The sequence below is a fragment of the Mizuhopecten yessoensis genome, unplaced genomic scaffold (genome assembly GCF_002113885.1).
Source record: "Mizuhopecten yessoensis strain PY_sf001 unplaced genomic scaffold, ASM211388v2 scaffold11055, whole genome shotgun sequence".
Lineage (NCBI taxonomy): Eukaryota > Metazoa > Mollusca > Bivalvia > Pectinida > Pectinidae > Mizuhopecten > Mizuhopecten yessoensis.
In genome coordinates, this window is record NW_018408856.1 from 548,055 (window position 1) to 560,972 (window position 12,918).

A 12,918-nucleotide genomic window follows, 5' to 3' on the forward strand; every position below is an offset into this window, starting at 1 on the left:
AGAGACCATTACATAACAAATAGTAAAGGTTTTCCTGGAATCTGAACTTGGCATTGAGAATTTCCACATGAATGGACAAAGAATGCAGAAAACCAATGCAGACTTCAATGATATGATTGTTAGCAGATGTTACGCAAGATCTCTACACCATAATAGGATAATAACACCTCCACAATACTTTTGATAAGTAGCATGTTGTGTCAGTTATTTCAACGGTTTTTTTTGCTTAACCCTTTCAACCCCATGTAACTTAAGTAGACTCTACCATGCATTGATCTGGATGAATCCATTATGGTCTACAGTGGTGAAAGGGTTAAGGATTCCTGTACCCCTGCCAAAAAACCCCCTTTAACACTTTGGAAACTTTTTTCTCTCATGATGACGACTTGAGATTTAATAAATCATATCTGAAAAGGACACCCATACCATACCTTCAATTTCTGGATTGATAGGTTTTATACCATAACTCATAATTGTGATGTTGTAGATTGTGGTATAAAACTTCCTTTTTGAATGAAACTGCACATTAGACCTACTGTATTAATGTACGTAACAAAAGATATTCACTGAAGTTAAAAACCACTTGCCAAGGCACTTGTGATAAGAAAGTCGACAGGATTTTGTTTGCATCAATCAATTCCTTATTATCCTTATTAAAAAAATCTTCTTTATGATTTTTTTTCATGAAATTTCTGCAAGGTATGGTTTTCTTTTCAGAAATATTTTTATGGTGAAAATATTTGTTCCATAAAAAAAAAAAAAGATTTAAATTACTCTTTTTTTTGCATGGTATTGGGATCCTTAAATGAACAGATTTGATGTTCCAAACATGATCAACTTGTTGTTATTTTAATACTACTAGGTATTTTCTTTTTTGAAGTTTTGTAAAGGGAGTACTGAATCTGCAAGCTTAAGTCCCTTACAATTTCCGTTTTGTCAGATTTCACAGATTATCACAGAACAAAGATTATAATTCATTCTTGATCATGAAATAAGTCCTGAAACTGTTGCATATACATTGGGTCAAGATAATATGCTAACTGCATGATATACAATATAGTTATCAATTACAAGATTGATACAATTATAGATTAACAGCAACGTTTTCATAGTGCCACCTCTCTTGAATGTCACTGTAGCTCCCATTCCTGACCATTTTACACTCAGCTTGGGTTAATATAATAATAGTATACAACATTTGATATAGCGCCCTATCTAGCTAACATAAGCCATTCTAAAGTGCTTTCCAGTACGTATATATACAATTAATACAATTATGATATACAATTTTTGAGGAATTCGCAGGAGCTGCCTTATCAGACGCTAACTACTAGTCATATGCCACCTGGCTAATATCTCCCTATGTGTGTATGCCTGCTTGTGTGCTGGAGATGTATTGTATTGGGTTACTTTAGACTTGACGGCATGAGAAAAGTTCCATGTTTTGATGACTTCTGGCATGGAACCCTAGTCACCTGTGTTGAAAGCCAGAAAGTTGACTAACTTGGGTGGATTTAGCCGAAATCGAAATCAATCTGACCTCTGACCTCTTTTGTATAACCTTCACCTTATGATGAGGGGCATTGCATGTTTAAAAAGTATTACTATGCATGCGTGACATACAGGCTGATATCTTGTGTTGATAAATATTTATCAGATTTCATGAAAATGTTTTCACAGCTGTTCAGGTGTGACAACCATAATACAATTGCACAAATGCAACAGACACCCACATGCAGACCATATCACTATAAACATGTCTAGTGCATGTCTAGTTTTCCTGCTAGAGGAACAAACTACACTGCAGATGTTCTGTGGGAACTTCCCTACAGAGGCTTCAGGACCTCGACCTGTTGATCGCAACACACGGCTGGTTAAATAGTAGGTTAGGTGAAATCCCCACAAAAAAACATTTGAGTGATTCAGCACTTTTTGTTATACGGAGGTGAGTTAAAGTACAAAAGGAATCATGATCGGTAGTAAATCTGAAAAGTTATTTTTAGACAGACTTTTCATTTACAGGGTACGTACCGTGTAGCAAATATGTTATATTTCATTTTAAAAACTTCAAATGGTATAAGAAGTAATATCAAAGTTATACTATATATACAAACACTGTACGTATTAAACATGTGGCAATGTTTCAAGACCGACTGGTTCCTTTGTCAAGCTTGTATATTTCCAAACTGATAAATCTTATTGAAGGTGAAAGACAATTTATTTTCTGTAAAGTAATAATATTGTACACTTAGTCAATATATATATATATATGTACCAGGTCCATTGTATTCACATATATATTGCCATAACATGGGCATCCAATTACCGTTTTGAGTAAGACAGGCAGATTTGAAAATAGAAATCTAAGAACCCCACCCCTACTTCATAGTAAATAATGAACATTATTACTTCTAAAATTAGCACTGTAATATATACTCTGGGCGTCGGCTAGCTGGTATTGCATACCGGTATGCCAATGAAATTCTTAATTGAGAGTTTTTTTGTTTTTTTTATATAGCCGAATCATTTAATTCTGTGAAACTTATGCAACTATTACACAATTCAATAATCATAACAATATTGGTGAATCACATGAATCTCCAACGCGCAAAACATCTCTCGTTTATAAATAGCCGTGACACATTATCTTCCAGGCGTGTTAATCATGACAATAAGAGTTGGGTCCAAAGGATGACTCCCCCTAGCTAGTACTGCTACCCCTGTATCTATATATATAAATGGTAGCCATGTATAGCGCAATCATTGAAGACCCTCTGGATCTGGTATATAAATCTTACTACAAACAGCCCCTTATTGAACTTAAGTAGCCATTTCCTGTAGCCTGGCCGGGCAGGGCCAGGTGTAACCACTGTAAAATAACTTCATAATCACTCACGTTGTTTGGGTTCCATATTAGAGCCTTGGGTCGAGTGTGACCTGGTTTTTAAACTTTCATGTCCCACTTTTAGGTGTTGATATAAATGATCTGGCATCATGGTGGTCTCATCACAGAGAAAAATATCGGACAGATTACTTAATGAAAGTCCTTTTCTACACGTAATTCCAAAATACCAGCACAGCACACAAGTCAAAGATTTGCAAAGGAATTCCACTGTTTACTACACATCACACAATACAGCATGCCTGGCCTGCCTGGGCTACTAGAAGTCATTACACACAATCACATCCGGATGAATCATCCCCGCTGATTGGTTGAAAGCAAATATGTATAATACACAGGCCATGAATCCCATTCATAGAGTGGCGTGACTCAACAGGCTGCCGTAATCTGATTGGATACTACAAGTCTGGTTTGTACAGCCCGGGATTCCCCAGTCATACACATGTACATGTGATCTGCGATTATCTGCTACAGGTGATACCCACCGGCAAACTCTACATAGCTGGTTTCACTGGCTATATATAACTGACACATAGGGGAAGAAGGAAAGAGGAATGTGAAAGAAAGAAGAAGAAAGAAGAAGGGTTGATGACTGGGACTGGTTTTTTTTTCACAGAGTGCACTTTCGCTTGTACAGCTTTAGAAAGCATTTAGCTCTGAACTAGGCAGTTCAGGTAATGATTGAAGGAAAGAGAGAAGAAATGAAAAAAAGATGGGTAGATTCTTTATAAGTCCACCAGTCTAAAGGAAGCCAGCTGGCTCTGAACTCCAAAATGTAGGCACAAGGCATGCAGCAGAATTAAAGAAAGAAATATTGAAAAAGGGATGTGAAAGAAAGGAAAGAAGAAGGGGAAAAATGAAGACACTGAGGATTCTCAGTTCTCATATCTTATAAAAGCCACTAGCTCTGAACTAGGCAGGGCAGATATAATGAACACGTGAAATACTGAAAGAGTAATATGAAAGAAAGAAAGGAGAAAGAAGAAAGGGATAGATGAGAATAATGAGGGACAAAAATTCACCAGTTCTGGACAGGCAGGGCCAAGGACGAATGTCAGGAATGGTTAATGGGGAAAAGAAGAGAAAAGGAAGTGAAACGAGAAGAGAAAAGTACCAAGTAGGAACAATTCTGTTCTGTACAACCATATAGCCCTTCAACAAGTCAATGAAGTCATTTTGGTCCAAGAAGGAAGAATGAGAGGAATGAAGGAAAGGAGGGAAAGTAAGAAGATTGACAGCAGGTATGGGAGAAAGAAAGAGGAATAAAGAATTCGAAGGAATAATTAGATCAAGGTATGGGAAGAAGAGACATAGCAGGACGAAGAGATGGAAGGATTGAGAAAGCAGGAAAGATAAAAGGAATGAAGAAAGAAGGAATGAAGGAAACAGGAAATAGGAAGAAGGAAAATAGGAAACTTCTATACCATTCATCATTGTGTTGAGGATCATAAAAAACATACGATATGTGGTTAAATGGATGGGAAGATATATAGAGGAGGGCATACAGAGACCGTATGATAAGGACTGAACTTTGGAAGGGAGATGGCTATATAGGTACAAAGTAAATGTATGCTTGCACAATGTTGCATATACATGTACATACTACAATGTATATTTACAACATATCTAGTACACTCAGGATAACTTGCATTTATTTCTCTTACATTTCATTCATTTTCAAGAAACATCTCTTCATAAAAGTACTGAAATGAAAAGAATATTGTGTTATATATTGCCTCCTTTTCTTCATCGTGTCATTTAAATTCGGTATATACTGGTAAAAATGTTCTGTGAAAATAGTTATTATTTCTTCTGAGCAACCATCTTATAACTCCAGCAATTAGTGATTTATAATTAATCTAAAGGTAATTTTCATTGTGTTATACAGAAATTATGTCTTGGTACATGTACAATAAAGCTATTTTTGAGAAAACAGTAAAATTATCTGAACAACGAAATTAGAACTCCAGTCGTCACCAAATCATAATTAACCCTTTCACCCCTATGCAACTTTAGTAAACTCTACCATGCATTGATCTGGATGAGTCCATTATGGTCTACAGTGGTGAAAGAGTTAACCAAAAGGTGATTATATAAACTTCTCATTAGGACTGATCATGTGACGTCTGTTCAGGAAATTGACTTTTGACAAAATATAAATACATGCATGTTTGAGATGATTTTAAGACCCAGTACTTTTGAGAAACAAACTCATCAAGTGATTAAACTAACAATCTTGTTCAAGTATGAAAACAAGGGAACAAATTCCTGATTTCAATTTCAAAAGTTAAAGTCTTTAGCATGATGACTGATCTGCCCTATAATTCAGTGATACTGTCAGGACTTCTGCAGCCCCTATAGTTTTCGCTAATTTGCTGATATATATAAAGTCAACGATGTGGGATCCATTTAATTTTACGAGGAGTTCAAGTCTAGTGACCGTGCCACAATGCAATATGAGGAAGTATGAATTACATGTAATTTACCATCAATTTCGCGTAACACCAAAATAAACTTTGGCTTTTGGAATCTAAAAGAATATATCAGAATCTTTATAAAATGTGCTATGACCTTTAATATTTCAGGTTAATTAAAGGCGATATATTTCTGAAATTGCTCAACATCAAGGGTCAAATGCATACCAAGATTTTTCTTCTTCTTCTTCTTCAAATACAGACCTTACAAATACCAATTGTTGCCTCACAATTATTTTAGAATTTTCATTTTCATTAAATCAAAAGTACCACACGTTAATTTGTGGTTTAAGCCTAAAAACAATTTAATAAATTTATACTGAATTTTGTTGTAATTTAATTCTTTAAAACCCCTTTACTAGTATCAAAAACCTTAATAAACTATGAATTAAAAACATTTCATCGGCATGACAAAAGCATTAATAAAATTATTTTTTTGAAATGAAACCCGAAACCTGCTGAGCTTTTTACAAAGTAATAATACAGATGAAATAAACAACCAAACAAATTTAATCAACAGTGTCCTGGGAATGGAATGAAAATGCAAGGAGGCCAGAATGGGATTCGAACCCTGAACCTCCTCTCACAATAATGAATAAAGTCCCTCTAACCAACTAGGTATATTGATATATGTAGGGTATAGGCAAGAGTTTCCCGGCTGTTAGTCTATATATATGGTCCCAATGATATATTCAAAACAGAATTAAGGGGACATTACTCCTTGCATGAAAACCTACAGTGGAATTCTCTAGTGTTTTGTCTAGTGGGTTGGGGATCCTTAAGTAGACACAATAAAATGTCAGTTTTATATTTTGAACAATGGACTTTATCAGATTATTGAACTACGGTACCATCAATATGTAGATAGGATTGCTAGATCTATGTATTTAGTTGTTACCATCCTATTGTTTGGCGTACCTGTTTCAAACATCTCTTCTTGGTCATGATCACTGCCCCTAACCTTTATTTTTTGTGAAAATTGAATTTTCCAAAAAAATACATATCAAGTCTAGAATTCTACTCTATCCTGAAGATACCATTGAATTGAAGATAGTTAACAGAAAATATCAAACAAATAACCTCCTTGGTCTACTTTTCGAAAGCTATATAATAAGGAAAAATAATTTTCTTATTTGGCCTATATATAGAAATGGATAAGCTGAAGAATGCCTAGGTGTGATAGCTAGGAGTGGAGTCAAAGCCCTATACTATGTAGGTCAACCTAAATCAATACTACTATGGACTCTCTATTTATGGTGCAGCTTTACTTACATAAGTACATGTATGCTAGATATCTTATATATAAAAGAAGAAAAGGCTTTATAAATGCAACTTTGTGAAATCATATAGGGAGGTAGAATTCACAAACTGGAAACAATTTATATTAATTCTTTCACACTGAATAGACATACATGTACAAGGTACTTTGTGATTTAAGATACTATTTTCAGAATTCTAGTCCACAGACCGAATGTTTCAAAATCTTATCAGCTGAACTATACATACACTGTTAAATAGTAAATACAATAACTTCACACAAACTTTCACACTATCATCAAACCAACACGTGGATAAAATCAATCTATTGCAAGCCGTATAGTATAGTTCATGTACTGTACAAAACGGCATCATCGGAGTAGCCTTGACTGGATCCGGGTCAACTATGTTCACTTCTGCAAACCAAACCCTCCCTAAACCGACCAAATGTTTCTATCCCTTGCATATCAGGTTTAGAGAAATTCTATTGTACTTAGAATTGCCACTATATAGTGCTTAAGCCCTGATATAAAGTTTACAAGTCCTTGACATTGGGCTAGTTGATTTGTGCACCCGTGATATGCATGTTGAATTCTTTTAACAAATTCTGCCACATTCACCCTAGCCTTCCTTATTCTGGTAAAAGAATTCCAGAAAAGTACATGCAAAATTATTTTTATAATTAACCTTTTATTTATCACACAGATTAAATGCAGCAGCTGGTTGCAGGGTTTGACAAAAATACAGACCACCAATTTTCTGAACGGTTATATTAGAGGGATGTGTATTGTATTGAGCACAAGAAGTCACCTGTCGATACACAATGCTATTAATACATGAGCTATATACACAGCTTATGCGATGCATTCCAATGTTGGAAAGTTCACTTCTATCAAGGTCACGCACGATTGCATTCCAATCCCTGTCAATACAACAGACCTCTATATTTGAAGCCTGCCTCATTAGATACAATCTGCAATGTACACTTTTTCTAAGACTTGATCTCTGAGAAGAAATAACGGAAAAACTGGCTGAGACTGATAGTGTAATTGCAACATTTTGCATCCACTTTCTATATATATTGCTTTGCATGATGAAAAATCTCAATTATTTCTTTGAACGACACCACCAGGTTCTTTTATTACTAAAAAAAAAATGTACTACTTGTAAACAAAACAAATTATAATTTTAAGATTGTCTGCATATTGTCATAACCAGACACACTTTATCACAGCCTAATGCTTTAATGTATTTGAATACACAGGGCTACCATGCGTGCTATTCATTGAAAACTTCACATGCATAAAGAGTTTTCACTCAATCTAAAGCGAAGTCATTAATAATCCATGATGCACTTCAATGTGTTTTGTACAGAAAGTTCTCGCTAATTAAAATCTGCAATTTTTTAATTGTTTAACATGCATAAACCTGCATCTTCGCCTGACCATATAGACATACATAATCGTCTGGTTAATGGGGAGTATGTACAACTGGGTCAGTGGGCCAGACAGCGTACAAGGTGTATATAGGCAATGGGGGAACTTGACTGGGACAGGGCGACAAGAAAACATAAGGCACACACACATAGCATTTATCTCGCGATGACATACGGCTATATATATATATAATAAATGTATTGCTATATATAAATCGCCGGAAACTAAATTATTTAAATGACATTAATCAATTTGCCAAAGAAGCTTCAAAGTTTAAAGATTATTCAAATTAATTTTACTTGCAGATATCTAGATACCACAATGCAACCTTTTGATGTTTTATTGAATTTAAATACATGAAATTAAATTTCCATATATATATATATGTGTGATTACATAATTTGGATAAAATTTCAATAAATACTTCACCTGTATCATATATGTTGAATGTTTCTACCCTATTAATTTTGCCATGTAATAGTTAGGCAAATCTTAGCCTATAAGTTAGTTACCACATCCCAGGAACCTTTCCTTTTGACATACGTATACACAGCCAGTTATTACAGGAGCATTGATGAGCAGTCAGTGGTGACAACACTTCTATCTACAATGCATATATTTTTCATATTCCATAATTTTAGACAATCGTGTAACAATTTCCAGATCTCCCATTGTACACCGTGTATAACTCCCCCTGGGTCAGTCTCCTGATCTCCCATTGTCCACACCATGTATAACTCTCCCCCTGTGTCACAGTCTCCTAATCTCCCATTGTACACCATGTATAACTCTCCCCCGGGTCACAGTCTCCTGATCTCCCATTGTCCACACCATGTATAACCCTCCCCCTGGGTCACAGTCTCCTGATCTCCCATTGTGCACCATGTATTACTCTCCCCCCCCGGGTCACAGTCTCCTGATCACCCATTGTACACCATGTATAACTCTCCCCCTGGGTCACAGTCTCCTAATCTCCCATTGTGCACCATGTATTACTCTCCCCCCCCGGGTCACAGTCTCCTGATCCCCCATTGTACACCATGTATAACTCTCCCCCGGGTCACAGTCTCCTGATCTCCCATTGTACACCATGTATAACTCTCCCCCTGGGTCACAGTCTCCTGATCTCCCATTGTGCACCATGTATTACTCTCCCCCCCGGGTCACAGTCTCCTGATCTCCCATTGTGCACCATGTTTTACTCTCCCCCCCGGGTCCCAGTCTCCTGATCTCTCATTGTACACCATGTATAACTCTCCCCCTGGATCATAGTCTCCTAATCTCCCATTGTGCACCATGTATTACTCTCCCCCCCGGGTCACAGTCTCCTGATCTCTCATTGTACACCATGTATAACTCTCCCCCTGGGTCATAGTCTCCTAATCTCCCATTGTGCACCATGTATTACTCTCCCCCTGGGTCACAGTCTCCTGATCTCCCATTGTATACCATGTATTACTCTCCCCCTGGGTCACAGTCTCCTGATTCCCCATTGTGCACCATGTATTACGCTCCCCCTGGGTCACAGTCTCCTGATCTCCCATTGTGCTACTGCACCATGTATTACTCTCCCCCTTGGTCACAGTCTCCTAATCTCCCATTGTACACCATGTATTACTCTCCCCCTCGGTCATAGTCTCCTAATCTCCCATTGTACACCATGTATTACTCTCCACCTGGGTCACAGTCTCCTGATCTCCCATTGTACACCATACCATGTATAACTCTCCCATTGTACACCATGGATAACCTCCATTGTACACCATGTATTACTCTCCCCCTCGGTCATAGTCTCCTAATCTCCCATTGTACACCATGTATAACTCTCCCCCTGGGTCACAGTCTCCTGATCTCCCATTGTACACACCATGTATAACTCTCCCCCTCGGTCACAGTCTCCTGATCTCCCCTTGTATACCATGTATTACTCTCCCCCTGGGTCACAGTCTCCTGATCTCCCATTGTGCACCATGAATTACGCTCCCCCTGGGTCACAGTCTCCTAATCTCCCATTGTGCACCATGCATTACTCTCCCCCTGGGTCACAGTGTCCTGATCTCCCATTGTGCACCATGTATTACTCTCCCCCCTTGGGTCACAGTCTCCTGATCTCCCATTTTGCACGATGTTTTACTCTCCCCTCCCTGTGTCTGAGTCTCCAAACCTCCCATTGTCCACCATAGTCTCCTGATCTCCCATTGTGCACAATGTATTACTCTCCCCCTGGGTCACAGTCTCCTGGTCTCCCATTGTACACCATGTGTTACTCTCCCCCTGGGTCACAGTCTCCTTATCTCCTATTGTACACCATGTATAACTCTCCCCCTGGGTCATAGTCTCCTAATCTCCCATTGTGCACCATGTATTACTCTCCCCCTGGGTCACAGTCTCCTTATCTCCCATTGTACACCATCCCATTGTACACCATGTATAACTCTCCCCCTTGGCCACAGTCTCCTGATCTCCCATCCCCCTTGGCCACAGTCTCCTGATCTCCCATTGTGCACCATGTATTACTCTCCCCCCCGGGTCACAGTCTCCTGATCTCTCATTGTACACCATGTATAACTCTCCCCCTGGGTCACAGACTCCTGATCTCCCATTGTGCACCATGTGTTACTCTCCCCCGGGGTCACAGTCTCCTGATTTCCCATTGTGCACCATGTATTACTCTCCCCCTGGGTCACAGTCTCCTGATCTCCCATTGTGCACCATGTATAACTCTCCCCCGGGGTCACAGTCTCCTGATCTCCCATTGTGCACCATGTATAAATCTCCCCCTAGGTCATAGTCTCCTGATCTCCCATTGTACACCATGTATAACTCTCCCCCTAGGTCACAGTCTCCTGATCTCCCATTATGTGCCATGTATTAGTCTCCCCTAGGTCACAGTTTCCTAATCTCCCATTGTACACCATGTATTTCTCTCCCCCTGGGTCACAGTCTCCTGATTTCCCATTGTGCACCATGCATTACTCTCCCCCTGGGTCACAGTGTCCTGATCTCCCATTGTGCACCATGTATAACTCTCCCCCGGGGTCACACTCTCCTGATCTCCCATTGTGCACCATGTGTTACTCTCCCCCTGGGTCACAGTCTCCTAATCTCCCATTGTACACCATGTATTACTCTCCCCCCTTGGGTCACAGTGTCCTGATCTCCCATTGTGCACAATGTATTACTCTCCCCCCGGGTCACAGTCTCCTGATCTCCCATTATGTGCCATGTATTCCCCTCCCCTAGGTCACAGTTTCCTAATCTCCCATTGTGCACCATGTAATCCTCTCCCCCTGGGTCACAGTCTCCTGATTTCCCATTGTGCACCATGCATTACTCTCCCCCTGGGTCACAGTGTCCTGATCTCCCATTGTGCACAATGTATTACTCTCCCCCCGGGTCACAGTCTCCTGATCTCCCATTGTGCACCATGTATTTCTCTCCCCCCTTGGGTCACAGTCTCCTGATTTCCCATTGTGCACCATGTATTACCCTCCCCCTGGGTCACAGTCTCCTGGTCTCCCATTGTGCACCATGTATAACTCTCCCCCTAGGTCACAGTCTCCTGATCTCCCATTGTTCACACCATGTATTACTCTCCCCCTCGGTCATAGTCTCCTAATCTCCCATTGTCCACCATGTATAACTCTCCCCCTGGGTCACAGTACACCATGTATAACTCTCCCCCTGGGTCATAGTCTCCTAATCTCCCATTGTCCACCATGTATAACTCTCCCCCTGGGTCACAGACTCCTGATCTCCCATTGTGCACCATGTATTACTCTCCCCTTGGGTCACAGTCTCCTGATCTCCCATTGTGCACCATGCATAAATCTCCCCCTAGGTCATAGTCTCCTGATCTCCCATTGTACACCAAGTATAACTCTCCCCCTGGGTCACAGTCTCCTAATTTCCCACCATTGTACACCATGTATAACTCTCCCCCTTGGTCACAGTCTCCTGATCTCCCATTATGTGCCATGTATTACTCTCCCCTAGGTCACAGTTTCCTAATCTCCCATTGTACACCATGTATTACTCTCCCCCTGGGTCACAGTAGTCTCCTGATCTCCCATTATGTGCCATGTATTACGCTCCCCTAGGTCACAGTTTCCTAATCTCCCATTGTACTCCATGTATTCCTCTCCCCCTGGGTCACAGTCTCCTGATCTCCCATTATGTGCCATGTATTAGTCTCCCCTAGGTCACAGTTTCCTAATCTCCCATTGTACACCATGTATTACTCTCCCCCTGGGTCACAGTAGTCTCCTGATCTCCCATTATGTGCCATGTATTACTCTCCCCCTTGGTCACAGTCTCCTGATCTCCCATTGTGCACCATGTATAACTCTCCCCCTAGGTCATAGTCTCCTGATCTCCCATTGTACACTATGTATACTCTCCCCCTAGGTCACAGTCTCCTGATCTCCCATTGTACACCATGTATTTCTCTCCCCCTGTGTCACAGTCTCCTGATCTTATTGTACACCATGTATTACTCTCCCCCTGTGTCACAGTCTCCTGATCTTATTGTACACCATGTATTACTCTCCCCCTGTGTCACAGTCTCCTGATCTCCCATTTTGCACGATGTTTTGCTCTCCCCTACCTGTGTCTGAGTCTCCAAACCTCCCATTGTCCCCCATGTGTTACTCTCCCCTAGGTCACAGTTTCCAGATCTCCCGTTGTACACCATGTATAACTCTCCCCCTCGGTCACAGTCTCCTGATCTCCCATTGTACTCACCATGTATAACTCTCCCCCTGGGTCACAGTCTCCTAATCTCCCATTGGACACAATGTATTACTCTGCCCTTGGGTCACAGTCTCCTGATCTCCCATTGTGAACCATG

General features: G+C 39.9%; 1 protein-coding gene across 2 annotated transcripts in view; it reads right to left on the reverse strand.

Annotated features, from left to right (window-relative positions):
- LOC110465116 (dual specificity mitogen-activated protein kinase kinase 6-like) overlaps positions 1–12,918 on the reverse strand; it is a 34,630-nt gene that overhangs the window by 15,379 nt on the left and 6,333 nt on the right. The window contains exon 1 of one of the 2 annotated variants that reach the window (XM_021520710.1): positions 2,897–3,205. The exons of the other annotated variant lie outside the window; for it this stretch is intronic. Within the exon in view, the coding sequence (XP_021376385.1) occupies positions 2,897–2,996 (100 nt within the window). The 5' untranslated portion in view covers positions 2,997–3,205. Of the gene's footprint in view, positions 1–2,896; positions 3,206–12,918 lie in introns of those variants that run through there. 2 annotated transcript variants of the gene reach the window in all.